We start from the raw sequence: 26,035 nt of genomic DNA, 5'->3' as shown, positions 1-26,035 counted from the left end.
ATCTTTCAAGGAGATTCACTATCACCATGGTTTGATATTCCACTAATTCTATCAACAATGCTGAACAAGTCAGACCATAGCTATCCAATATCAAAACCTCTGCCGTCTATCCTATCTTCTGTCAGGACCACCCCAATCCATGTCTTAGGAAAACAAAACTCTTGGAGTCAGTTCTAGTCCAAAAGGAATCTTTACTAGGACATGCTTGGTTGTGGGAATACAAGACAGGACTTAGTATTGTTTTACAAATTGAGATTTTATAAAGGGTACCCAGTTATTGCCTTCTTCCTCTCCAGAATTAAAAGAAGACACAAGCCAGACACCTTCTTCTCTAACCCTCCCTTTTGTTCCCCCCAGTTCAAAAGGTTCCCTTGGTCTTTGAAATAACCTAAGGCAGGTTGAATCCACATATGCTCCTCCTTCCTCGGGAGATGGCAGAATCCATAGAGGGGGATAATGTTTTAAACATACATTTATGAATGTGATATAAATGGATTCTGACGTCTTTACATGGATGTAACTATATGGGAAAAGATAATCTGAAATAGAATTGCTGTTCAACACAGTCAATGTATACATCCAAGATATTACAGTGGAATTTGAATTGGGCAAATGTGCCATCCTTAGCCATCAAAAGAGGGAAAATAGTGAAAACTGAAGGAATCAAGATGCCCTATAGAAATAACATGAAGAGTCTGGATGAAGGTGATCATTACAAATACCTGGGCATCTTTCAAGCTGACAACTTCAAACATCCTGAAGTTAAGAAGAAGGTTAGAAATAATTACATCATGAGAGTGGAAAAAATAGTAAGGGAATGAACAGTGGGGCAATTCCAGTCATTAGTTACACAGCTGGCATAGTGGACTTCACTCAAGCAGAACTAAAAGCCATGGATAAGAAAGACAGAAAAATAAGTACAATGAATCATGGCCTACATGTAGCAATGTCGACAGATTCTACTTACCACAGAAAATAGGTGGGCATGAAATGTTGCAAGTACACCAGATAGTTGAAGAAGATAAAAGGGCGTTAAAGGAAGAATAACTGAAAGGTAATGAAAAAAATGCACTGATGCTAGTATATCATGAAGGCTTAATGAATACTGGAGAAACCAAACAAGCCTACAAGAAAGATCAAATGAAAAATAGAAAAAAGGTACGGCCAGGCAAAATATAATATGACCAGTACATTAAAAAAAAATTAGCAGACAAAGCAGATAACAAGACCCGGCAATGGCTAAGAGCAGTAAAATTAAAGAAAGAAACAAAGGGGCTAATTATGACTGCGTAAGACCAAGCTTTAAGAACAAATGCATACAAAACTAGAATGGCAACAGACAGCAAATGTCAACTCTGAAAAGAAGTTGAAGAAACAATGGACTACTTAGTTAGCTGCTTCAGGAAGATTGCACAGACTGTCTATAGTTAGAAATTCTGTTTTATTCTATAGAAATGGTAGCAGAGGATTATTATATAGCCATACAGATTGGTAGCAGAGGATGGTTACATAGCCATACAGATCAAATGAAGTGTACATTGTATAGTCACCATGGGTTATGCTGCTTAATGATTTCTCAACTGTCATAGGAAACTCTCCTCAGAAAAAAAGGAACCATAGACTATAACCATAGATGCAAACTAAACACTGCCATCTTCTGGCTGAATAATTCTGTAGTTGTTGCAATACAAAATACATTCTAACATGTATTTCAACACCCCCACTCAACAACTACTCCTTATAAATAGTCCCATTTCAGATCTTAGTTCTGTTTCCTGTTTCTTCCTCTTCTTCTTGCTGTCCTGGCTATCCATAGAGCTGGCACTGCTTCTGTGGCTTTGGCCTTGACTCTCTGAAGAGCTGGCACTGGAGCAGCTGTGTCTCTGGCTCTGGCTCCAGCTGATCTGGAGGACCAGGGCGGTGGCTGCAGTCTCTTTTGGATTCTTCTTACCGCCTCTGGGTTTTAATGCTACTCGAACAACATAAGACAGATGTTTGGCTAGGATGCCTTTATTGCTTCTGGTAGATATTAAAACCTCTTGTAGCCTGGTTTCTTCTTTTATTCCACTTGGATAGTCTTTCTTATGTTAGGACCTCTGTGCCTAAGTCTGTGCCATGTGTGACTGCAGTTTGAATATTTCTCCTCCTGACAGTATTAACCACCAGGTTGCAGCTCAGCTGTAACTTTAACCTTTGCAAGTAAGATATCCCCTTTTATAAGCTTCTTCACTAACAAAAGATTAGTTTCAAGAGCAGGGACGTACAGTACATTTTTCACAAGTATCTTTCCGTGACACTCTGAGAAATAGGACAGTAAGGAAAACCATCTCCTATTCCTTCTGGTTCTATTATTTGCCCACTAGGTGATTTTTTTTCTGTTTTACTCTGGTCAAGGTGAGTAAAGAAATTTCTGTCATTTGTCATGTGACTTGTAGTTCCTTAATCAACATACCATGCTTTCAAAAATCAGGTGCAATTTTGGGTTGAAAAACATGTTCATTATCTGATGCAAAATCAGTTTCTTCCTTCACACTTTTGGCTTTTTGTAGTATATGTATGCTAGCTTTCCAGATTCTACAATCTGCTTTTAAATCACCCTTTTTCTTGCACACAAAGTATTCATGTGCTTCTTGCTTCATGTAATTGTTTTTATTTCTATTTTTTGTATTTAAAACAAGGGTCCACAATCCCAGTACCGGCCGCAGCACAAATAAGGAAAGCCCCATCCACAAGAAAGATGCAGGAAACACAAAAACACCCCCCCTCCAGTCCATGGAAAAACCTCTCTCCACGGAACCAGTCCCTTGTGCCCTTAAGATTGGAGAACTCTGGTTTAAAACACTCTGCGACAGAAGCACCGTCACTATTAACGCTTTCTGTTTTACACTTACATTCATCTATAACCTTGCCCTTAACATATTCCAATGTTAGCTCATCAACTGGACATGCATCAAGTGCTGTGACAAGTGTTTCATAACTTTCTGGTAAACCACTAATAGTGCTGTGACATGAAAATCTTTCATTTCTTCTGCTAAATCTCTCAGGCGTTCAACCATTTCCAAGGTGTGCCTTATGTAATCCTGCATATCCTGACCTTTCATCAGCTTGGTTTGGTATAGCTTTCTAATCAAATACAGTTCATTGCTGAGATTAGCTCTTTCATGCACTTTTTGTAATTTTCCCGATATTTCTTTAGCAGTTTCACATTTACGTATATGTATGGTTTTATCATTTTCTATGCTAAGAGAGATTGTGCTCTGAGCTTTCTCTATCCACTCATCTGAAGGGTATTTTGGCCTAGCTTCATTTATACATTTCCACATAACTTCCCTTATTAGCAGCATTTTTATCTTGAATTTGCAAGATTGGTAGTTCTGATTTGTCAGATTTGCAAATGAAATCTTTGTTTCAGCTTTGTTTCTGGCCATTTTCTTTTATTCTGTTACAGTCTTCTTTTTCTGTTGCTATATTTTGCACTTATTTGCTGTAGCTGGCTATGAGTGGTTTGCTCTGTTCTGTGCTAAACTTTATATTTCTCCTCTAATCTGAGCTTATACTGGGTTTATACTGGTTTCTTCTCTGAGTTGATATTGGGTTGAAACTTTACCTGGTTTATCTGGGCTGAAGTTGAGCCTATAACCTGTTAGAAATTCTGTTTTATTCAATAGAAATGGTAGCACAGGGTTATTAGATAACCATACAGATTGGTAGCAGAGGATGGCTTCTCTGAACTTTTTCCAAGGTCTTAACATGTTTTTTATTGTATGGTGACTAAAATTGGTTGCAATATTTCAGGTGTGGTCTTACTAGATTTTATAAAGCGGTGCTAATACTTTGTGTGATCTGATTCTATGCCTCTGTTTATACAACCCAGGATTGTATTAGGTTTTTTGTCTGCTGCTGCACAGTGCTGGCTTATAGTCAAGTGATCGTCCAGTAGGACTCCAAGGTCTCTCTCACAGAGAGCCTTGGTGGAGTAGTGGGCTAATGCCTCCTTAAGTAACACCAGCTGCCTGCAATTAGTGCAGGTTCGCATCCCACCAGGCTCAAGGTTGACTCAGCCTTCCATCCTTCCGAGGTAGGTAAAATGAGGACCCAGATTGTTGGGGGCAATAAGCTGACTTTGTAAAAATGCCGCTTGGGGGGGCCGAAAGCCCTAATAAGCAGGTATATACATAGAATGAAGGCTATTGCTAAGCACATTGTGCTTTAGATTGTAAGCCACCCTGAGCCTTTGGAGAAGGGCAGGATATAAATGGGATATCCCAGTTGCTGTTTTTGAGCCAAGCCTCGCCTAATCTGTACTTAAACCTTTGATTTTTTCTGCCTAAATGTAAAATTTTGCTTTTCTCCACATTAAAATTCATTTTTTAAAAAAAGATGTTATTGGTTTTTATAGGGTTGGGAATGGGGATGAAGGGGTGGGGATTAGGGTTAGGGTACAAGGAAGGTTGGGGTGAGGGTTGGGGTTTCCAAATGTTAATTAAATATTTGGCAAACAGCATATTGTCTGGGTAAATATATATAAATGAAAATGATAAAGTTAATGATTGATAACAATAAGTATAGTAAATTATCATGAACAATGTTAAGTTTTCAATCCTTAGTATTTTTCTTACTAAAATAGAGTCAAAATTACATATCACATTCCTTTCTATCTAATTCGTTTTAACTAACCATTGATAACATTTATTCCAAGTTCTATAGTAAACTGAATGCTCTTTATCTTTAATCTCTAAAGTTAATCTATCCATTTCTGTACAATCTAATATTTTCTTAATTAATACTTCTACAGTCGGTAAATTTTCATTTTTCCAATATTGTGCATACATAACTCTCGCTGCTGTTAGTCAATGTAATATTAGATATCCGCTCTCCTTGTCATAGCTGGGACCTATCATTCCTAACAAAAACAATTCTGGTTTAAATTCTATTTGTTTTTTAATCATCTCCAACCATAAGTGTATCTTAAGCCAGAACCTTTTAGCTTTAGAACATGTCCACCAGATATGATAATAAGTACCTGGTCTTTGATTGTATTTCCAATAAATGTTTGAAGTATTTTTAAACATTTTCACTAATCTCACTGGTGTCATGTGCCATCCATAAAACATTTTATACAAGTTTTCTTTATATGATACAGCTTTAGTTAATCTAATATTTCTGTCCCATAACTTTTCCCATTCTTCAAGCTCTATAGTATGTCCAATGTTTTTTGCCCATGTTATCATTGTTTCTTTAACTTGCAGCCAGTCTTTCCCCTGCTGATTTAGAGGGCTTTCCTTGGCTTGAACGGAGAGACCGCCATCTCTGTTATCGACAAGGCATCCCTCCTTCTTCATCGCCTCTTCGGGGCAACTTTAGGCTCTTTTAAGGGCCCCCAGCAGAGTGAAATCGGGCATGGAAGGCAGACCTCTGCCTTTCTGCATCCTGTCTCTCTGCAATGCAAAACCAGAAATCCTAGGTTGATTCGATTATTAAATAGAGACCTCCTCATATAAAATATTTGTTTATATAATATATTTTTTCTTGTTAAATAAGGATGAGAAAGTTTATATCTATTAATAGACCCATTCTGTAAGAATGATGATGCATGATGTTTTCCAATTGAGAATGCACTTTTGTCTTTACAAAAGTTATTCATATTTAGCCATTCTAACTCTATAATTAAACTAATAGATACTAGGTAGGCATAAAGATAGATACAGAATTCAAAAGAGTCAGTAAAAACTAACTTTACATGTTTACTTGGAACAAAATAAATCACAGGGAAAAATAACATCAAATTTGTTTCTTGCTTATTTAATGCTAAAAACATTGGAAGCAGAGGCCAGGATTTGCCCTTACTGAAATTTTCAGATATTCATGAAAGCCTAAAAAGAAAATAGCTGTTTGAAAGAGATGATGTTCTTGTGAGTACTCTAAAACAGAGGTTACCAACGTTTTCATACTGGCGGCCTGGAGGGAAAGGGAGCAGCTGGAAAATTTGTGCATGCATGTGCACGTGGAAACCGGGCCGCATGCATCCCCACAGCACTAGTAGCCCTGTTTGTGTAGGCATGCAGGTGCTAGCCACTGCTGCTAGCCCCACATGCATGCACAAATGGGCCACACAACATGCACGGTGATAGTGGCCCTGTTCATGCTTGCGCACAGGCGCTAGCCACCGCTGCTAGTCCCGCACGGATGTGCAATTGGGTTGCAAAACCCACACGGCGATAGTGGCTCTGTTTGCACAGGTGCATAGGCACTAACCATCGCCGCTAGCCCTGTGTGCAGGCGCAAATGGCCCATGGAACTTGCGTGCGCACTAGCAGCCCTGTTTGCCAGGCACAAGCTGCTGCTGCTAGTCCAGCGCGCATGCACAAACGGGTCCACGGGTGCTAGCACAAGTGGGGGTGAGTGTGCACACACATGTGCGTGCACTGGCCAGCCTATCTTGCAGCCCAGTGGCCAGTAGGCCATGGCCTGATAGTGGGCCATGGCCCATAGGTTGGGGACCCCCTGCTCTAAAACACAATTCTGAATAATGTTAATGCAAGTACAACCCTACTAACAACTATCTTAGTAAAAATTCATCTGTGATGTTTTTTCAGCTCTCTGAAGCAGCTGCATCTTTTTCTAAACTATTCACTTTTATAATGACTTCCTAATGTCACCAGTGATTTAAACTTTTTATTTCCTAAGACTTCTCTTTCTTTTATGTCTGCTCTTCCAGTAATCAGTATCAAGTATCCTAGTCTCTTCCACTGCTGATATTTCCCTTCAAATTGCTCACGTTTGATTATTAACGTATAACTTGCCATTTCATCAATCTTTTTGTCTACTAAGATTCCAGTATTAATTCAGTCTTTGATTTCTGGAATATTTTCCTTTTGGGTGAAACCATTAATAGAGTTTTCATCTGCTGAATTTGCATTTAGCAGCATCTATAAAACATTGGCCCATTCTTCTCACATTATTTCTCACTCAGGTAATGCACTAAACATTTGTTATGGAATAATTATTTCACGGTAATGAATAAAGGAGGCTAACCAATAATGAAAAAATAATAATTATCTATTATACTGTAGGATCTGCCCTACAAGATGGATAACAGTTTAAAACGTTACAGTATTTATAGATTGAAAGACAAGCATAACACTAGTTTATTGTTTACATATATGCTACTGCCTTATGTGGCAAACATTACATTGGTGCATGTATACAGTATATTATCTAAGGACATAGACATTAAGGATCATACTTGTCATTTCAAAAATGCTGAATTGTGATTTGAAGACCTCTTGATTTAAACACTAAATTTATGGTAATTATTTTCTTGAATGTGATTTCCTTGCCTGGAAATAATGGGGCAGGGGGCTTCATTTGTTACAGTTTATTTATATGCATTGAATCATAGTTGTTAAGTAAAGTTGTGTATAATATACTGTACAACTTACCAGTAATACAGATATTCAACTATTGTCTATAAATGCAATCTAGAAACTATCTCTATAATTTAGAAAGAAATACAATCAAATGTGTTCTGATAATTTTTTTAAAGAGCAATGAGTTAATACAAAAAAAAGTATTGTACCCCAGTTTGGATTTCATCTCCCTGTTCTAATAAGCAAGCTGCTATTAAATACAAGGTAGCATTAAAATCAGAAAAAATATACTGCTCAAAAAAATAAAGGGAACACAAGATAAGACATCCTGCTATTAAATACAGTACACCTAGCAGTTCGAAAGCACGTAAAAATGCAAGTAGAAAAATAGGGACCACTATGGTGGGAAGGTAACAGGGTTCCGTGCGCCTTTGGCGTCTAGTCATGCTGGCCACATGACCACGGAGTTGTCCTCGGACAAGCGCTGGCTCTTCGGCTTTGAAACGGAGATGAGCACCGGCCCCTAGAGTCGGAAACGACTAGCACGCATGTGCGGGGGAACCTTTACCTTTTTTATTGTGTTGTTTAAGTGTTCCCTTTATTTTTTTGAGCAGTATATATTCTGTATGATAATTCTTAAAGGAGTTGTTTTCAGCTTTCAATCAGAATAGATCTGGAAAGGACTTTGGAGGTCTTCTAGTCCAACTCCCTGCTCAAGCAGGAGACCCTATATCATTTCAGACAGATGGCTGTCCAACCTTTTCTTAAAAACCTCCAGTGGTGAAGCACCTACAACTTCTGAAGGCAAGCTGTTCCATAGGTTACCGTAATTGTCCTCACTGTTAGGAAGTTTCTCCTTAATTTGAGGTTGCTTTTCTCCTTGATTAGTTTCCGTCCATTTTTTCTTGTCTTACCTTCTGGTGCTTTGGAAAATAAGTTGACCCCCTCTTCTTTATAGCAGCCCCTCAAATACTGGAATACTGCTGTCATGTCACCCCTAGATCTTCTTTTCCTTCTGGCCATACCCAATTCTTGCAACTGTTCTTTGTATCCAGTTCCTTAATCATCCTAGTTGCTCTTCTTTGCACTTTTTCCAAAGTTTTAACATCTTTTTTGTAATGTGGTGACCAAAACTGGATGCAGTATTTTAGGTGTGGTCTTATTAAGGAGTTATAAAGCAGTACTAATACTTCACATGATTTTGATTCTATGTCTCTGTTTATACAACCGAGGACTGTATTACCTTTTTTGGCTGCTGCCATACACTGCTGGCTCATGTTTAAGTGATTGTTCACGAGGACTCCAAGGTCCCTCTCACAGTTACTGCTTTTGAGCCAGGTTTTGCCTAATCTGTACTTGTACCTTTGGTTTTTCCTGCCTAAGTGTAAAACCTTGCTTTCATGTTGTTGGATAGGTTCCATTGTTCAAGTTTATCAATATATTTTTGGATCCTGAGCTTGTCTTCCGGGATGTTGACTATTAATGCGATCTTAGTGTCATCTGTAAATTTGATGGGTTCTCCATCTATTCCCTCATCTAAGTCATTAATGAAGATATTGAAGAGTACTGGGCCTAAGATGGAACCTTGTTGTACCCCACTGCTTACTTCCCTCCATGTAGATGTAATACCATTAAGGACTACTCATTGAGTACGGTTTGTCACCCAGTTACAAATCCATCTCGTGGTGACGCGGTCTATCCCACATTTTCCTACATTACCAAGAAATAGGTTGTGGTCTACTTTGTCAAATGCCTTGCTGAAGTCTAAATATACTATGTCCGTAGCATTTTGCTGATCTACTAATTTAGTCACTCTGTCAAAGAATGAAATAAGATTGGTTTGGCATGATTTGTTTTAACAAACCTGTGCTGGCTACTAGTTATAACATACTTGTTCACAGATCTGTTTTTTTATTATTTTTTCCAATATCTTCCCAGGTGATGTTAGGCTGATTGGTCTGTTTCCTCAGTCTATTTTTTTTCCTATTTTGAAGATGGAATACATGAAAGAAAGTTGTCTTTCTAGTTTATGCATTATATATTTAAAACCCTGGTGTAAACTGTATCAGGCCTTGATGATTATTATAGTCTTTGATGGCTTGTTCATTATAGTATAACTATTAATCAAACGTATTTAATATAGGTACTGTTGTACAAAACTTGTGAAATTACTTTAGCTCATGCCAATTATATGTTTATTTTCTTTGCAGGAAATACAAACTTGGAACATATATGTGCTAAAGCCTACCAACCATTACAGACTTGACCTGCAAATATTTTGGTCTTCTCCGGCCATGTTGTACAATTCATGTTCCATGAGGAATTTGTCTTCATGAAGATTCCTAATATTGGTAATGTGATGAATAAATTTGAGATCCTTGGGGTTGTAGGTGAAGGTAAGTATACCTTCATGAATAAATTTAATTGGGGTTTGAGAAGAGATGTGAGCATAACTAGAAAGAAGTAGGTGAGACATTGATTATATAATGCAGTTTTTGTTTTGCCATGGCTAGAAACATACGATTTTTCTAATCACTGATCATGGCATGATAGAACTATTGATGCATGAAGTGTACACTCATTTTTTTCTGCTGTTTGACCAAATTCATTCTTGACATATAACCAAAATTGAAAATCTAAATGACTGATATTATATATAGTAGGACAAAATAAAATGAATAGAATAGCAATTTTTCAATCATAAAGGCTTGTTTTCTTACGCATATAGTGCATTCAGAAAGTATTCAGATCCTCTTCATTTTTGTTAATTTTGTTATGCTGCAACCTGACTTTACAGTTGTTAAAATTCATTTTTTCTCATTAATCTACACTCAGTACCCCTTAATGACAAAGTGAAAACAGAATTTCTGAAATAGCTGTAAATTTATTAAAAAATAAAATATCACATTGGCATAAGTAAATTGAAATTTAGCTCAAGTGCTTCCCATTTCTTTTGATGGTTGCTGACATGTTTCCACACCTTGATTGAAGGCCACTTGTGGTAAATTAAATTGATTGGACATGGTATGAAAAGGCACATACCTCTCTATAGAAGGCCACACAGCTGACAATGCATATTGTAGCAGAGCAAAAGCCATGAGGTCAAATTAACTTCCTCAGAGACAGGATTTTTTGCAAGGCACACATCTGGGGAAGGCTACAATAAAAGGTATTTTGCCTAGCCTCAGTGCAAAATACCTATCCACTTGGAGTTTGCAAAAAAGCACCTGAAGGACTCTCAGACTGTGAGGAACAAGATTCTCTGGTCTGATGAAACCAAGATTGAACTGTTTGGTCTCAATTCTAAATGTTATGTCTGGAAGAAACCAGGCACCATTCATCACCTGCCCAATATCATCCCAATAGTGAAGCATGGTGGTGGCAGCATCATGCTGTGGGGGTGTTTTTCAGCAGCAGGGACTGGGAGACTGGGGAAAGCTGAATGAAGCAAAATACAGGGATATCCTCAATGAAAATGGTATAGGGTTTCCTGCCTGAGCAGGGGGTTGGACTAGATGACCTCCAAGGTCCCTTCCAACTTTTACTATTATGATTATGAAAACCTGTTCCACAGCACTCAGGACCTCAGAGTTCACTTTCCAACATGACAACAATTCTAAGCACACAGCCAAGACAACACAGGAGTGGCTTAGGGACAACTCTGTGAATGTCTTAGAGTGGCCCAGCCAGAACCTTGACCTGAATTCTACTAAACATCTCTGGAAGGACCTGAAAATGGCTGTCCACCAACGGTCACCATTCAACCTTGTTGAGCTTGAGAGGATTTGCAAGGAAGAAAGAAGGGCAGAAAATCCCCCAATCCAGGTGTGCAAAGCTTGTTGCGTCATACCCCAAAAAACTCAAGGCTGTAATTAATGTCAAAGGTACTTCAACAAAGTACTAAGTGAAGGTTCTGAATAGTTATGCCAATGTGACATTTCAGTTTTTTTCTTTTTAATAAATTTACAGACATTTCTAAAATTCTGTTTTTACTTAGTCATTATGGGGTACTGAGGGTAGATTAATGAGAACAAAATGAATTTCAACAACTAGAATTAAGCAACCTAGAATTAAGGAGAAACTTCCTGACAGTGAGTACAATTAACCAGTGGAATAGCTTGCCTCCAGAAATCTCGGGTGCTCCATCACTGGAAATTTTTAAGAAGAGGCTAGACCAGGGGTGTCAAACTTGCAACGTACATATTGCGACTTTTTTTGCCATTGCTGGCAATGGGGTGGGCACGGTTTCTCTATGATGCATCCGGTCTGCAGGCCAGCAGTTTGACACCCCTGGGCTAGACAGTCACTTTCTGAGATGGTATATATAGGTTCTCCTGCTTAAGCAGGGCGGCTGAACTAGAAGACCTCCAATGTCCCTTCCAGCTCTGTTCTATTATTATTATTAACTGTAGAATTGGGATGCAGCATAATAAAATTGACAAAAGTGAAGGGGATCTGGATACTTCCTGAATGCACTATATACCTAATATATATGCCCTTTTAATAAAATGTATTTTGTACTAAAATATGCAAACACATATATATTCAGTTAATTTATGTTTAATCAAATATAATGAGGGAAGAATGTCAAGCTTCTTAAAACCTATTAGCCAATTTTCACTTGAGGCTAAGAATAAAATATTGTAATACAGCCCAAATAATAACCTCTGCAATTAATATTATTGTTATACACATAACAACATGAAATCATAAAGGCCAGTTCTTTAGATGGTGTTGGCCTTTCTATCATTACATTTTTCCCTAGAACCTAGGATGTAGTAATATATCACTATAGTATATTTGGGGATCCAAACACTGTGGCCTTTTGTAATTGGCAGATGGAAATTTTATTAATGCACAGATTTTCTAAGTGTCATCCAAGATTTTCACCAACTGTGCCAGTAAACACTGGGAACAATTTATGCCATAATCTTTTAACTTCAATTTTCAGCTCTTGATATAGTGATCTTCTCCAATGCTTTGACTTCTGTTATCCCTTGATATTAACCACATCGATTATCTACACTGTCTTTTCATCCAAGTTAAATCTGAGTTACAACTTTTGTCAGTTTTTATTCAAAAATCCCATAATATTTCAATTTGCTCATTTTGACTGCTTTTTCAACTATATGTTCCCACCAACTTTTCATTAATGGCACATGGTATTTTTATAGATGTTTCAGTGAATCATTTTGAGGACTATATTATGATGTTTATAATCCGTTTCTGCAGTTTTCTTGCAGGAACTGAATATATGATCTACACAGTTTCTTCTGCTTCTTTGCAGAATCTGTATTTGAATCATTTGATGATTATTTAGTTCTGGCTTTGATTGCATTAATTTGAATAGTTTGCTCTTGAACAGCTAAAATCAAACCTTTCACTTTCTTTTTTAATATTTCATTTGTAGTCCATTGCCAGGTTTTATCTGTATCACTTTCCCCTCTGTCTTTTGAGGAAATTGACCATGTAATGTTTTTCCTTGCCAGCATTACATTGTCAGTATTCATATTATTATTATTATTATTATTATTATTATTATTATTATTATTATTATTATTATTATGGTATTATTATTATTATTATTATTATTATTATTATTATTATTATTATTATTATTATTGATTTAGTCTTCAGTTCAATTCACAGTCTGGGACTGGTAAAAACTTAACAGTTCAAGTCCTAACCAAGGACAAAAGAGCTGTTAAAGTAACTCCATGTATCTAGGCAACCCTTTGGGTATTGCTCCAAGGGCTCTTATTACTATTGATACAAACATTGATTTCTTCCTCTGCAATCATTCAATTTCAATTTGCAGATTTTGGTATTTCATTATTTTTTCTAATTGTTTCTGTTCAATTTGTGCATCACCCGGTATTGCAATATCAATGAACCAGATTTTTTTTATTTTCTATAAACGTCATTTCAGGCATGTTGTGGGCCAGATGTCTGTGTTTGGGTTCAAAAGTCCCAAAGGATCTTGACCTGTTGATTTTCAAGAACTTTGTCAATTTTGTGTTCTCAATAATTTTTGCTGCTATTATTATTATTAAAGCTTCCTTCTTCCGTTATGTATTCAAGATGCATAGTGAAAAATATTTATATGTTACTTATATGCAAGTGTGTAGGTCTATATATATGTTGTATATAGTATGTTTTAAAAATTGTCATATATGTGTACACTTTGAAAGGAAGCACTAAATTTCATTTTTAATGTGTGCCATTGTGCCCACAGGAAAAAATGACAATAAAGGTTATCTATCTATTGTTGTTGTTATCATCATTATCATCATCATTATTATTTGATCTTGCATTTTTAAATATACAAATAATACTTTCTACAATGCACATGAATATTGAAATTTGATTTTTTTGTGGGGGGGGCTTTAGGAGCCTATGGTGTTGTGCTTAAGTGTAGACACAAGGTAAGTAAAACAATCTATGTTGTGCTTTTTTATCTGTGTTTTGGTTTTCTCAGACCATGGTTTGGTTCCATATGCCTGCCCTGGCTTGTAATGAAAATCTGTTTCTTCCCTTTCCTTACCTATAGTTTGGTCCTTCGTTCAAAATGCTTATCTATGGTTTTTACATAGTTTCTTGTTGTAATGGATTGCAGTTTAATTCAGATTGGCAAATTATTGTTTGCTGCAGAAAAAGAGAAATTTGCTCAATTGCAAAGAAAAGGGATGCTAATTTTCATCGTGAAAACTATCATTTTGCCTTAATCTCAGGGAACCAATTCTGCAGTAGAGAATTATACCAAAAGTGTTATATTTAAATGATGTTTTTTTGTGTGTTAAACTAATTATTTTTAAACCCAGGCTGCTTTTGAGAGTTTTGATTCAAAAACCTGAATTTCTGCTTTAAAACTTTGGCTAAATTGGTATTCTAGATTCTAGGCTTTGTGAATAATGTGCACTGTTCTTTGTTTTTTAAATATAAAAATACTAATCAAACTATAGAAAAGTGTAACAAGTTTTATTGTTTAGATAAAATATATTGTCTGAATTACACAGAATCTATTAAAAATGTGGTTAGTTGCTTGAAGATCAAACTGAAGATTAGCTGCTGCTTAAGAGGGAAAAGGGGCTGTTTGCCTGGCAATTTACCCTTTCTGTAATGCCTGTCTTTCCCTATCATGTTATTCTTCCCATCACTTCATCCTATTACCCATTTCTTTCTTTTATGTACACAATACAGTTATCCCCCACCCTTAACTTATCTCATCCTGTTACTTATATTTTTTGTATCTGCTGAATGGAATTTCTGCATGTGTATGTGTATACTTGTATTGGTGGTGCAAGGGTCATTTATGTGTAAAAGAAAGATCAGCTGATACATGCAGATAATAGTATTTATTAAAGTTCTATGCCAGCCAATTTTCAGTGACTCTGAGCAGCTCGTAACAATCTAAAAAATTGCAGTAAAATCAACAAAACATAAAAAGTAAAAATAAAAGACAACAAGCCCAAAAAAGTAAAGGGACTCAGTCTCCCTCACCAAAGACCCGGGTCAGGATGAAGCAAGTAAATAAGTGGATCCTAGGTCAAAGAACTTAATTTTAGTTAGCAATTATTAATTGGGTTAATGTATTTTTTTATCCTAGCCCTCTTCAATATTTCTTTTCTCTTCTTCTCATTTCTTCTCTTTTTCTTGGGGTGTTGCTTCTGACAGGCATATATTAAAGAATACATATGAATACATTAATCAGGAATAATAATGATAATAATAATGACAATAATAATAAAGATGATGATGATGGAAGGGACCTTCGAGGTCATCTAGTCCAACCCCCCTGCTCAGGCAGTAAACCCTATACCATTTCAGACAAATGGCTGTCCAGTCTCTTCTTAAAAACTTCCAGTTCTGCAGCATTCACAACTTCTGGAGGCAGGTTTTTCCACTGATTAATTGTTCTAACTGTCAGGGAATTTCTTCTCTCTGATTAGTTTCCATCAATTGGTTCTTGTCTTGCCTTCAGGTGCTTTGGAGAATAGCTTGACTCCCTCTTCCTTGTGGCAACCCCTGAGATATTGGAACACTGCTGTCACATCACCCCTCTTCATTAAAATAGACATACCCAATTCCAGCACCTGTTCCTTGTATGTTTTAGCCTCCAGTCCCCTAATGGTTGTTGCTCTTCTCTGTACTCTTTCTAGAGTCTCAACATCTTTTTTAACATCGTGGTGACCAAAACTGGATGCAGTATTCCAAGTGTGGCCTTACCAAGGCATTGTAAAGTGGTATTAACACTTCACGTGATCTTGATTCTATCCCTCTGTTAATGCAGCCTAGCTCTGTGTTGCCTTTTTTGGCAGCTGCAGCACACTGCTGGCTCATATTTAAGTGATTGTCCACTAGGACTATGAGATCCCTCTCATAGTTACTACTATTGAGCAAGGTACCACCTTAAGCCTATCTTTTGGAGTGTTGACTATTCTTGCCAGCTTGGTGTCGTCTGCAAATTTGATGAGTTCCCCTTTATCCCTTCATCCAAATCATTGATGAAGATGTTGAAGAGCACTGGGTCCAGAACAGAGCCCTGGGGCACCTCACTACACACTTCCCTCCAGCTTCGAATCCATCTGGTGGTGATGCTGTCTAACCCACATTTTTCTATCTTATCAAGTAATAGGTTGTGGTCTATTTTATCAAATGCCTTACTGAAGCCCAAGTAAATTATATCCACAGTATTCCTCTGGTCCAGTAATTTTGTCACTTGATCAAAGAATGCAGTAAGATTTGTCTCGCATGATCTGTTTTTGACAAACCCATGTTGGCTTTTGGTAATGACTTTGTTTGCACCTGTCCACCCTAGATGAGTTCAAATCTCCAGGACCAGATGACTACACCCCAAAGTTCTCAAGGAACTGGCAGATGTGATCTCAGAGCCACTGAGCTATATCTTTCAAAGATCCTGGAGCACTGGGGAATTACCAGTGGACTGGAAAAGAGCTGATGTGGTTCCCATCTTCAAAAAAGGGGAAAAATGGATCCAGGAAACAACAGACCTATCAGCCGGACCTCAATACTTGGGAAGATTCTGGAAAAGATAATCAAGCAACGAATCAGCAAACACCTAGAGGCAAACAAAGTCATTACCAAAAGCCAACATGGGTTTTTGAAAAACAGAACATGCCAGACAAACCTTATTGCATTCTTTGACCAGGTGACAAAATTAGTGGACCAGAGGAATGGTGTGGATATAATTTACTTGGATCTCAGTAAGGCATTTGATAAAGTAGACCACAACCTACTACTTGATAAGATAGAAAAATGTGGGTTAGACAGCATGACTACCAGATGGATTCGTAGCTGGCTGACCAGCTGTACTCAGTGTGTTGTCCTCAATGGAACTGCATCTACATGAACGGAAGTGTGTAGTGAGGTGCTGGGCCCACTGCTCTTCAACATCTTCATCAATGATTTGGATGGGGGGAATAGATAGGGAACTCAGCAAATTTGCAGATGACATTAAGCTGCCAGGAATAGCCAGCAATAGGCTTAGGATACAGAAGGATCTTGACAGACTTGAACACTGGGCGCTATCTAACAAAATGAAATTCAGTGGTGAAAAAAGTAAGGTCCTACATTTAGGCAAGAAAAACCAAATTCACAAGTATAGTATAGGTCGTACCTTGCTCAATAGTAGCAACTGTGAGAGGGATCTCAGAGTACTAGTGGACAATCACTTAAATATGAGCCAGCAGTGTGCTGCAGCTGCCAAAAAAGCCAGCACAGTGCTAGGCTGCATTAACAGAGGGATAGAATCAAGATCACGTGAAGTGTTAATACCACTTTACAATGCCTTGATAAGGCCACACTTGGAATACTGCATGCAGTTTTGGTCACCACAATGTAAAAAGATGTTGAGACTCTAGAAAGAGTACAGAGAAGAGCAACAACCTTTAGGGGACTGGAGACTAAAACATATAAGGACCGGTTCCTGGAACTGGGTATGTCTAGTCTAACAAAGAGAAGGGGGGTGACATGAGGGATGACATGACAGCAGTGTTCCAATATCTCAGGGGCTGCCACAAAGAAGGGGGAGTCAAGCTATTCTCCAAAGCACTTGAAAGCAGGAAAAGAAGCAATGGATGGAAACTAACCAAAGAGAAAAGCAACCTCGAACTAAGGAGAAATTTTCTGACAGAACAATTAATTAGTGGAATAACCTGCTTCCAGAATCTGTGAATGCTCCAACGCTGGAAGTTTTAAAGAAGAGTCTGGACAGCCATTTGTTTGAAATGGTATAGCGTTTCCTGCTTGAGCAGGGGGTTCGACTAGATGACCTCCAAGGTCCATTATTATTATTATTATTATTATTATTATTATTATTATTATTATTATTATTATTATTATTATTATTATTATTATATCTGGAGGATCAATTATCACCTTAACTGGGCATAAGTATTAAAATAATTTATATAATTTAGTTGCAAAGGCGGGTGGGGATGGGGACAGAAAATTTAATGCCAAGCTTCTGCATCCCTGTAGAACATAAAGGAAAATCTCAGACTTATATTATGATATTCTTGTAGCCAGACTGATTTAAAATTAGTGTTTTAAAAATGAGTTCCAATTTGAACACTCTTTTTAGAGTATTTTAAGAACAGTGTTCAAATTGGAACTCATTTTTAAAAGCCTAATTAGTATTTTTAAAATCTGGTTTAGGTATTTTTTGGATTATTAAATTTCTAAAATTTATAATAATATGTACTGAGAAGATTTGTGACAATAAAAATAAAATTTAAAATGACTAATAAATACTTTTATACAGTTGTCTTCCTTGAAAGTATACAAATCAATAGCAGAAATAATTTTATTCAGTTGCTCTGAAAACTACCAGCAAGAACAAAAGCCTACCTCACCAAGTGTAAATTAATTTTAAAATAATTTGGTAGAAAGCCATTCTCCAGTTTTAAAAATTGCTATAAAAATTCTGCTTCAACTTGCAACTCTATGTGTGACTAGAAATCTGTAGCACAAAATGGTGTCAGGTATTTACTAACTAACAATATGACTATCCTATCTTTTTTTCTTTCTTTTCTAGGAGACACATGAAATCGTGGCCATTAAAAAATTCAAAGATAGCGAAGGTACTTTCTTCTATTGGCATATAGTACATTTACTTTTTTATTTAATGGGTTCTTACACAAGATTTAGGAAAATGCAGGACTAGGAGTTTTAAGAATTTATTGTCCTGTGTCAACATATCAACTTTGAAGAGATTAGAGTTTTATTTCAAAACATCTTACATAGATCCTAGAGATACGCCTTAATATACAAGCTTTCTATATTTCCATATTTGTTCAGACCTGCCTTTCTCAACTTGGCACCTCCAGATATGTGAGACTTCAGTAATAAACACTGAATTTGTTAATAAGCTTCTGTTTCATTAGAAAATACAATGAGCATTTTTTAAATTGTTCTTACTAGGTATTGGCATGTTTCAGACAGATTTCACTATGATTTGACTACTGTATATTCACAATAAATCTGAATAATCTGAAATATTTCCTGATAATTTATTACTTATCTAGATAGCTAAATTATAGTCTGTCTACTCTGTGTTATATGTACATATCAGCAGAAATTTAATTCTGAAAAACCAACAGGACTTAATATGTAGTTGAACTGTGGATGATTCTATATCCTTGAAGAAATAATAACTAGCAAATAATATCTGATTCTGGCTTCACATTTAGGGGTTCTGGAAGATGATCTCTTGGCACTAATAACAAACATTCTTTCATTTTGCATAGAACCTGAAATGAATTGAGAGCCAATTTGGTGTACAAGTAGTCCTCGACTTATGACTGGTCATTTAACGAACATTGAAAGTTCTGACAGCCTTGGAAAGGGTGCTGTACAGCCTGGAAAGCAGTTCCAGCCATCATAAAATTTACTTCCCCCGGAGGCATGTGATTATGATCTGGTTGCTTGACAGCCTGTTTACACTTAGGACCAGTGGCCAAATGCCCCGTTATCTTTTGATCACGATTTGTAATCTTCTCTGCAAATGACTGAAAGTCAATGGGAAAGCCAGCAGAGAATTGGCAAGCTTCTGTTGCCTGCCAAGAGGGCTTCCTCTGCGTACAGGGGGCTGAGTGAACTTCTTCAGCAGGGTGGAGAAATGGAGCTCAGATCCTGAAGATCCAAATTCATTTCTGCACCCCTGCATCATCGTTCCCTTCCACTCATAGAGGAGAGCTAACATCCTCCTGGTGTATATGTGCAGAAATTCTGTTTCTGCACCTTGCAAAAGGAGTTCCGTTATGCAGATGGAGGGGAAGTACTACCTGTCATGGTTCCGACAAATGAAACTCTTCAAAGAACTTCAAGGCATTGTTTACCTTAAAGAATCTTTATTCAAGTAGCATAGCTTCGGCACATGCATGGTCGAAGCCAAAATCAGAATTCTCCTCACCTTAGCACATAGTATCAAATATAATTCCCTCCTCTAATTAGCAGTCATAAATCACATTCTCCAATTAGTTTGAATTGCAGGCTTTCCTTCCTGTTCTCTAACCTGCCATCTCTTATCATCTCTTATTTCAAAAGCCCCTGAGTTCATACACCTTTACAATATTGTTACGTCTAACTAACTCCCATCACATTCCTCCTCCTCCTCCCCCAAAATTATGTGATTCTAAGAATAAAGCATAGGAAAGAAAAAGGCTACATCTCCATACCTTGTCAAAGCAAGAACATCTGATGTTAGCAGCGTTGACACTATCCTTCAAGCAGGCAGCTCTTTCAGCCAAGCCCTAGACAAGAAGGAGTTAAAATCCAAGCAGGATTTTCAGCCTGTGAGCAGAGAAGCATCATGATAATCTAAGGAATACAGAGTGCCTCAGTTGAGTGGGTTAGGCCCAGGATTCTTGGCGCAGACCATATGTTTCTTCACTCAGGGGCTGAACATCCTGCTTGGATTTTGGTAGGAAGCATTTTCAGCTCCTGTGTGGAGTCTCCAATCACTCCCCAGAGGCACCCCATGCTCCTGATCTAGGACCTGCGTGATCATTTAACCACAATCAGGATTATAATCTTTGAGTGCAGCAGTTATATGGGCATTCATGTAACATCTCACTTAATGATTATTATTGATATAATGATATAACTTCACCACTGAGATTCCAGTCCCAATTGTGGTTGTTAAGTAAGGACTATTTGTAGTGGTTAAGGCATCAACCTAGAAACAGGGACCCTGAGTTCTAATTCCACCTTAGATGCAAAGCCAGCAAGAATATTTTTCCTCTGTCTTATAAGAAGCCTACGTACTGACACCAATGGCCTAATTGCAGGGCTGTTGGTGCCCCTCTTCTGGATTGCTATTTTCATATAAAAGCATGATATTAATGTTTATACAAATTAATTTCCTATCTTTCTATTTGGCCTTTATTATCTTGACTTTACTTTGGCTTGGTTTTGGAAACCTTAGTACACTAATGCTTGTAAAAGGAGTTTATCTTCAGTGTAAGAATATTCTTTTAGCATATTTACTCAGGATTAATTCTCACTAAATAGAGCTGTACCAGCCATTGTTTTAATATTTATGCTTAGCAATATTAAAACTTTAAGCAAAAAGTCTGCTTTCAGTGCAGTACCCCTTTTGGGATCATATTTTGCACAACAAATAAGCATTTCTCTATTGACCTGGGACTATAAATACACAGGCATTTGCCATTTTTTCTAGATAATGTATTTTCCTTAAAAAAGTACCAAAAAATCTTTTTAGGTCCTCTTATCTCAGGCAGAATTTTAGAGTAACACTTATCTAACATGGCTCAACAATAGAGTCCTTCTTTGAAGAAGATGGGTAGTTAAAATTATGGAAAATAAATATAAATAAATAAAACATTGAAAAATAAGAGTAGCTGAAGAAGAATAGTTTGGAAGAGAAAGATAAATTGTGGGATTTATTATTTACTGTTAATCTGCTATAAACATTTTTGTTATAATAGCTAATCTTACAATTGTATACTAAATTGTTACATAGTGTCCATGTATAACTTTTACTACTAATAGAATTTGTTAGGTAAAATGTAATATTCTTGAAATACTGTTTCACTATAGATAAAAGGTTGTAATATACTAGTAATAATAATGTAATGTTGCTTTTTACCAATGTAATAGTCATATCTCACTAATGAAATGTATTAACAAATAGTGCACAATGTTTTTGCATTTTTATTAAGGGGAAAATAAATTCAAATTAAATGAATGTTTTTCATATTTTTGATGGATAGCTTGAATTATAAATATTTATTGCTAGATTCTGATGTAAAGCAAAGTAATTTGTTTGTATAATCCATAGTGGCTGAGTTAAAATGATTTAGCCAAATAACCTCCATTGCTGCTGTTAGTTGCGAAGTCGTGTCCGACCCATCGCGACCCTATGGACAATGTTCCTCCAGGCCTTCCTGTCCTCTACCATCTTCTGGAGTCCATCTAGGCTCACGCCTACTGCTTCAGTGACTCCATCCAGCCACCTCATTCTCTGTCGTCCCCTTCTTCTATTGCCCTCAACCTTTCCCAGCATTAGGCTCTTCTCCAGTGAGTCCTTCCTTCTCATTAGGTGGCCAAAGTATTTGAGTTTCAACTTCAGGATCTTGCTTTTTGTGAAATTTTGAACCACACTGTTCACAAAGATTTTCTACAGGTTTTTGGGAAAAGAGATGCATATATTTTGTAAACTTTTACTCTTTAACTTATAGAAAATGAAGAGGTCAAAGAGACAACTCTACGAGAACTTAAAATGCTTCGCACTTTGAAGCAGGAAAATATTGTAGAACTAAAAGAAGCTTTTAGAAGAAGAGGAAAACTGTATTTGGTGTTTGAATATGTAGAGAAAGTAAGTTATTTATTTAGACAAAAATGCTAACGTGCTTGCTTAATGCTTGCTAAACTTCAAATATGTTTTATGTATAAAAATGTTATACACTGTCATTAGTATTCTATAGCAGTCTTAGTAATATTAAGAAATACTAAGTCTTTGCAGTAATTTTTCTTTATGATCAACTTAAAATTTGACCTTGGGGGAATAAAGTTTATCCTGTTTTATTTCTTTATGCCTGAAAACAACCTTCAACTATATTTTACCTTTTTCACTGGAAAGTAAATCTAATTTGTTTTATATATTAAATAAGGCATAATATGTTTAAATATAGTTAACTGATGAAGCAATAGTCCTAGATTTATGCAATAAGCGAATGTAGAAGTTAAGGTTTATAAACTACAGTGGCTAAGTTGTCAAATTCAAACAAACCCATTATTCTTAGGGAGAAACCAGTGAATGTGCATTTTTTTAAAACCAATTGAATTGCTCTATAGTTGCTGTACAGATTTATAACATAATACCATTGCTGATTGTTATTTTAATAGAGAATATCATTTACTGCTTTAGGTTTTGTTGGGCTTTGTTTTATGCATTGGTAGCGCTTTGCTGCTTTTAGAAATTATTTTTATTTGCCTCTTATATTGTATAAATTACATAATCATGTTGAATGCTTCTTTTGGTTCCTCTTGTATAAGAGCACCATATTATATAGCCAACAATAGTTGTTTAACACATTTCTAGGTAGTGAATAAATTGTAGAATTTATAATTTAGTTCTTTCTGTCTTTAATTATGTTGAATGTAGAATATGCTTGAGTTGCTAGAAGAAATGCCAAATGGAGTACCTCCTGAAAAAGTAAAAAGTTATATCTACCAACTGATTAAAGCAATTCATTGGTGTCATAAAAATGATATTGTTCATAGAGGTAAGCATACATTAAACTTTAGAATATATCTTTTCCTGAAAGTATAAATAAGTTTTTAGCAAGGAATTATTCACCAGTTATTGTACATTTATTATCTGTTTGTTAATTTAAAATAATACATGAGGCAAAATTTTCTTTACAATAAGTAAAAAAACACACACACTACTAATGTAAAATTGATTGGAGTTAGCTAAGAAATTCCACTTATTTTAATGAGTCTAAGTAACATGCACTTTGTGAATAATTTGTAATTTTCATTTTGCTCATGTCTCTTTATTAATACATTAATACATTTCTTTATTCTGATGATTCTTCATAATTTTGTAATTGTATCTTCACTAAAATGTATTCATAATTGAATTTAATTGGTTACTGAACTTCAGGTTTAAAAACTAAATATTTTCCCCTAGACTAGTATTAAGCTTTCTTTTAGTATAGACCAAGTGTCACCAACCTTTCTGGGTTGGCGGCCTGGAGGGAAAGGGAGGGACAGGCACCTTTATGTGTGCATGCGCACAAACACAAATATGGCTGCATGCACGTGAATGAGACTGTGAGCATGCATGCTCCACAAATGGTTGCTAGTGCCAGTGCATGGCATGTGGCTTGGCTAGCACCGGCGAGAGGCTTGCAGCTTGTGGGTCGGCTACTGCTGGCATGAGATTCGAGGCTCAGCTAGCGCTGGCACAAGTGCAAGGGGTAAGCGCAGAAACATGCATGCATACAGTGGCCTGGTGGCTAAGAGACTGCTGCCCGGTAGTGGGCCGCAGCCCATAGGTTGGGGACGTCTGGTATAGATATTTAGTTAAACTTGGTAAGTATTATTTCAATATACATTGTATTGGTTGTTCTATGTTCATGGTTCAGTAACTTCTGGAAACTGAGAAGTCATTACTAAAATTCATCAGAATAACAGTTTGAAGGGATCCAGCAAGTCTTCTAATCCAACTCCCTCCTCAAGCAGGAAACCTTATACCATTTCAGACAAATGGTTGTCCAATCTCTTCTTAAAAACTTTGGCTTTGGAGCACTCACAACTTCAATTTGAAGTTTGGCCATTATGTCTCTATTGCTGAAGGTTCCTTACAAAATTTTTCCTAAATTTAAAAGAAAACCAGTTTGCTGTAGTGATTAAGGTGCTGGCCTAGAAACAGGAGAGTTATAGGTGTCCCTTAGGCATAAAAATCAGTTGGGTGACTTTGGGCCAGTCACACTCTCTCAGCCCAATTACCTCATAAGGCTATTGTTGTGGAATTAAAATTAGGCGAACCCTCCCTTCCAAAATATGCCATTTTGAGTGTTTGGAAAAATGGTGAGTATAAACGCAGTAAACAAATAACATGTTGTACTATTTCAGTTGCATGTTAATGCAGAACAGTGTATTTGTTGTAATTCATTAACTTTTTGCTATGCATTTGAATATTTCAGATATTAAGCCAGAAAATCTCCTAATAAGCCACAATGATATTTTGAAATTGTGCGACTTTGGTAAGGCTTTTTAAAAAAAATATTAAGGGGATATCTTTATTACAATTCTTTATAATTTGAATTATTTTATGACAGTAAACAATCTTTCTAATTATGGGTTAATACAGTACTATGGTATAGATTTAATTATTTGTAAAATTTGTTCTAAGTTTAAATAGATGCAAATACCTCGAAAGTTGGGACACATACCAATTATATTGTATCAATATGCTATAATTAAAGCTTTTCTGAATTGCTTACATATGCAGTAATTAAAACTATTTTATTAAAAATAGGAAATACCAGATGTGCAATGACTAACAAACAGCTGTTTATGAAATAGGGGGAAAGGTTGGGGTCAACAGAGTGGTGGGATTCAGATGGTTCACACCGGTTCAGTAGAACTGGTAGCTAATTTCTTTTGAGTTCGACAAACCGGTTGATACGTGGCAGAAATCCCTCCCCGCCCCCGATCAGACCGATGCAACACCTTTCCAGCTCTGACGCGATCTTCCATCGCTCCTCCACCGTCGTGTGTAATCCTACAAACAAAAGAAATTTGTGGAACTAAATCAGTCAATTCCAACTTCACAAGATTTTTTTTTCCACAAGAAGTTGGAATTGATTGACTGAAGGGTTTTTTTGTCCCACAAACTTCTTTTGTTTGTGGGACTGCACATGGCGGTGGAGGAAGTGATGGAGGAGCTGGAAAGAAGGTTAGAAAAGAAATGGTTTGGGAAGTGAGAGCATCTGGGCGGTGGTGGGTGGTGGCAGAGAAATGCGATGGAGCTGGAAAGCAGGCTTTGTGGGCAGAGTTGCGCTTAGAAGGGGTGTGAAAAGGAAGAGGGTGGGTGGGCAGGTGAGGGAGGATCTGCCAAAGCCGTCCGGAGGAGAAGACGTAAAGCAGCCCCTGCCTTGCCTGCTGCCAGCAGTTCAGAGAAATTGCCTCTGAGCTGGATGGTTGGCCAACAGCTGAGGAGGCGCTACAGTGGGTCATGCTAGGAAAAAGGAGAGCATTCAAGGCTGGAAGGGCCAGGACCGGGGGGGAACCAGCTGTGGTGGGATGTATCTGGCCAAATGGGACCTCGGCAAGTTAGCAGGTGGCTAGTTGAAGAGAGGGATGGTTGCGGTTCTTGCTTTATTATGCGGTAGGCTATTAACAGGCAGGCAGCTCCATTTTATTAAAAATTTTTTTTAATGAAATGGAGTGTGCTTCCTGTTAATAGCCTGCCCTGTAATAAAGCAGGCAGAACCCCGAGCGTCCCTCTCTTCATCCACCTGCCCGCTAACTTTGGTTCCATAGGAAGAAGGTAGGTATCAAGTGGCGACATTTTTTCTCCAACCGCCTGTGTCAGGTGGTAGAACTGATACCTTTCAGGGAGACAGTGTGGTCGAGGAAGGTACCACTTGTAGTCAAAAATATAACCG

At 37.0% G+C, this 26,035-nt stretch overlaps 1 protein-coding gene across 15 annotated transcripts in view; it reads left to right on the top strand.

Annotated features, from left to right (window-relative positions):
* The window catches only part of CDKL5 (cyclin dependent kinase like 5), a 94,951-nt gene that overhangs the window by 28,920 nt on the left and 39,996 nt on the right, over positions 1-26,035 (top strand). For 14 of the 15 annotated variants that reach the window (XM_083362934.1, XM_083362929.1, XM_083362932.1 and 11 more), the window contains exons 2-7: positions 9,581-9,766; positions 13,761-13,795; positions 18,427-18,472; positions 22,094-22,230; positions 23,020-23,140; positions 24,569-24,628. In XM_083362934.1, the coding sequence (XP_083219060.1) occupies positions 9,679-9,766; positions 13,761-13,795; positions 18,427-18,472; positions 22,094-22,230; positions 23,020-23,140; positions 24,569-24,628 (487 nt within the window). In that variant the 5' untranslated portion in view covers positions 9,581-9,678. Of the gene's footprint in view, positions 1-9,580; positions 9,767-13,760; positions 13,796-18,426; positions 18,473-22,093; positions 22,231-23,019; positions 23,141-24,568; positions 24,629-26,035 lie in introns of those variants that run through there. The other variant, XM_083362938.1, reaches the window with a different exon arrangement.

The sequence above is a fragment of the Vipera ursinii genome, assembly GCF_947247035.1.
Source record: "Vipera ursinii genome assembly, chromosome: 4".
NCBI lineage: Eukaryota > Metazoa > Chordata > Lepidosauria > Squamata > Viperidae > Vipera > Vipera ursinii.
Note: the sequence above shows the minus strand (reverse complement) of the source record. Positions and strands in the feature narration are given on the sequence as shown.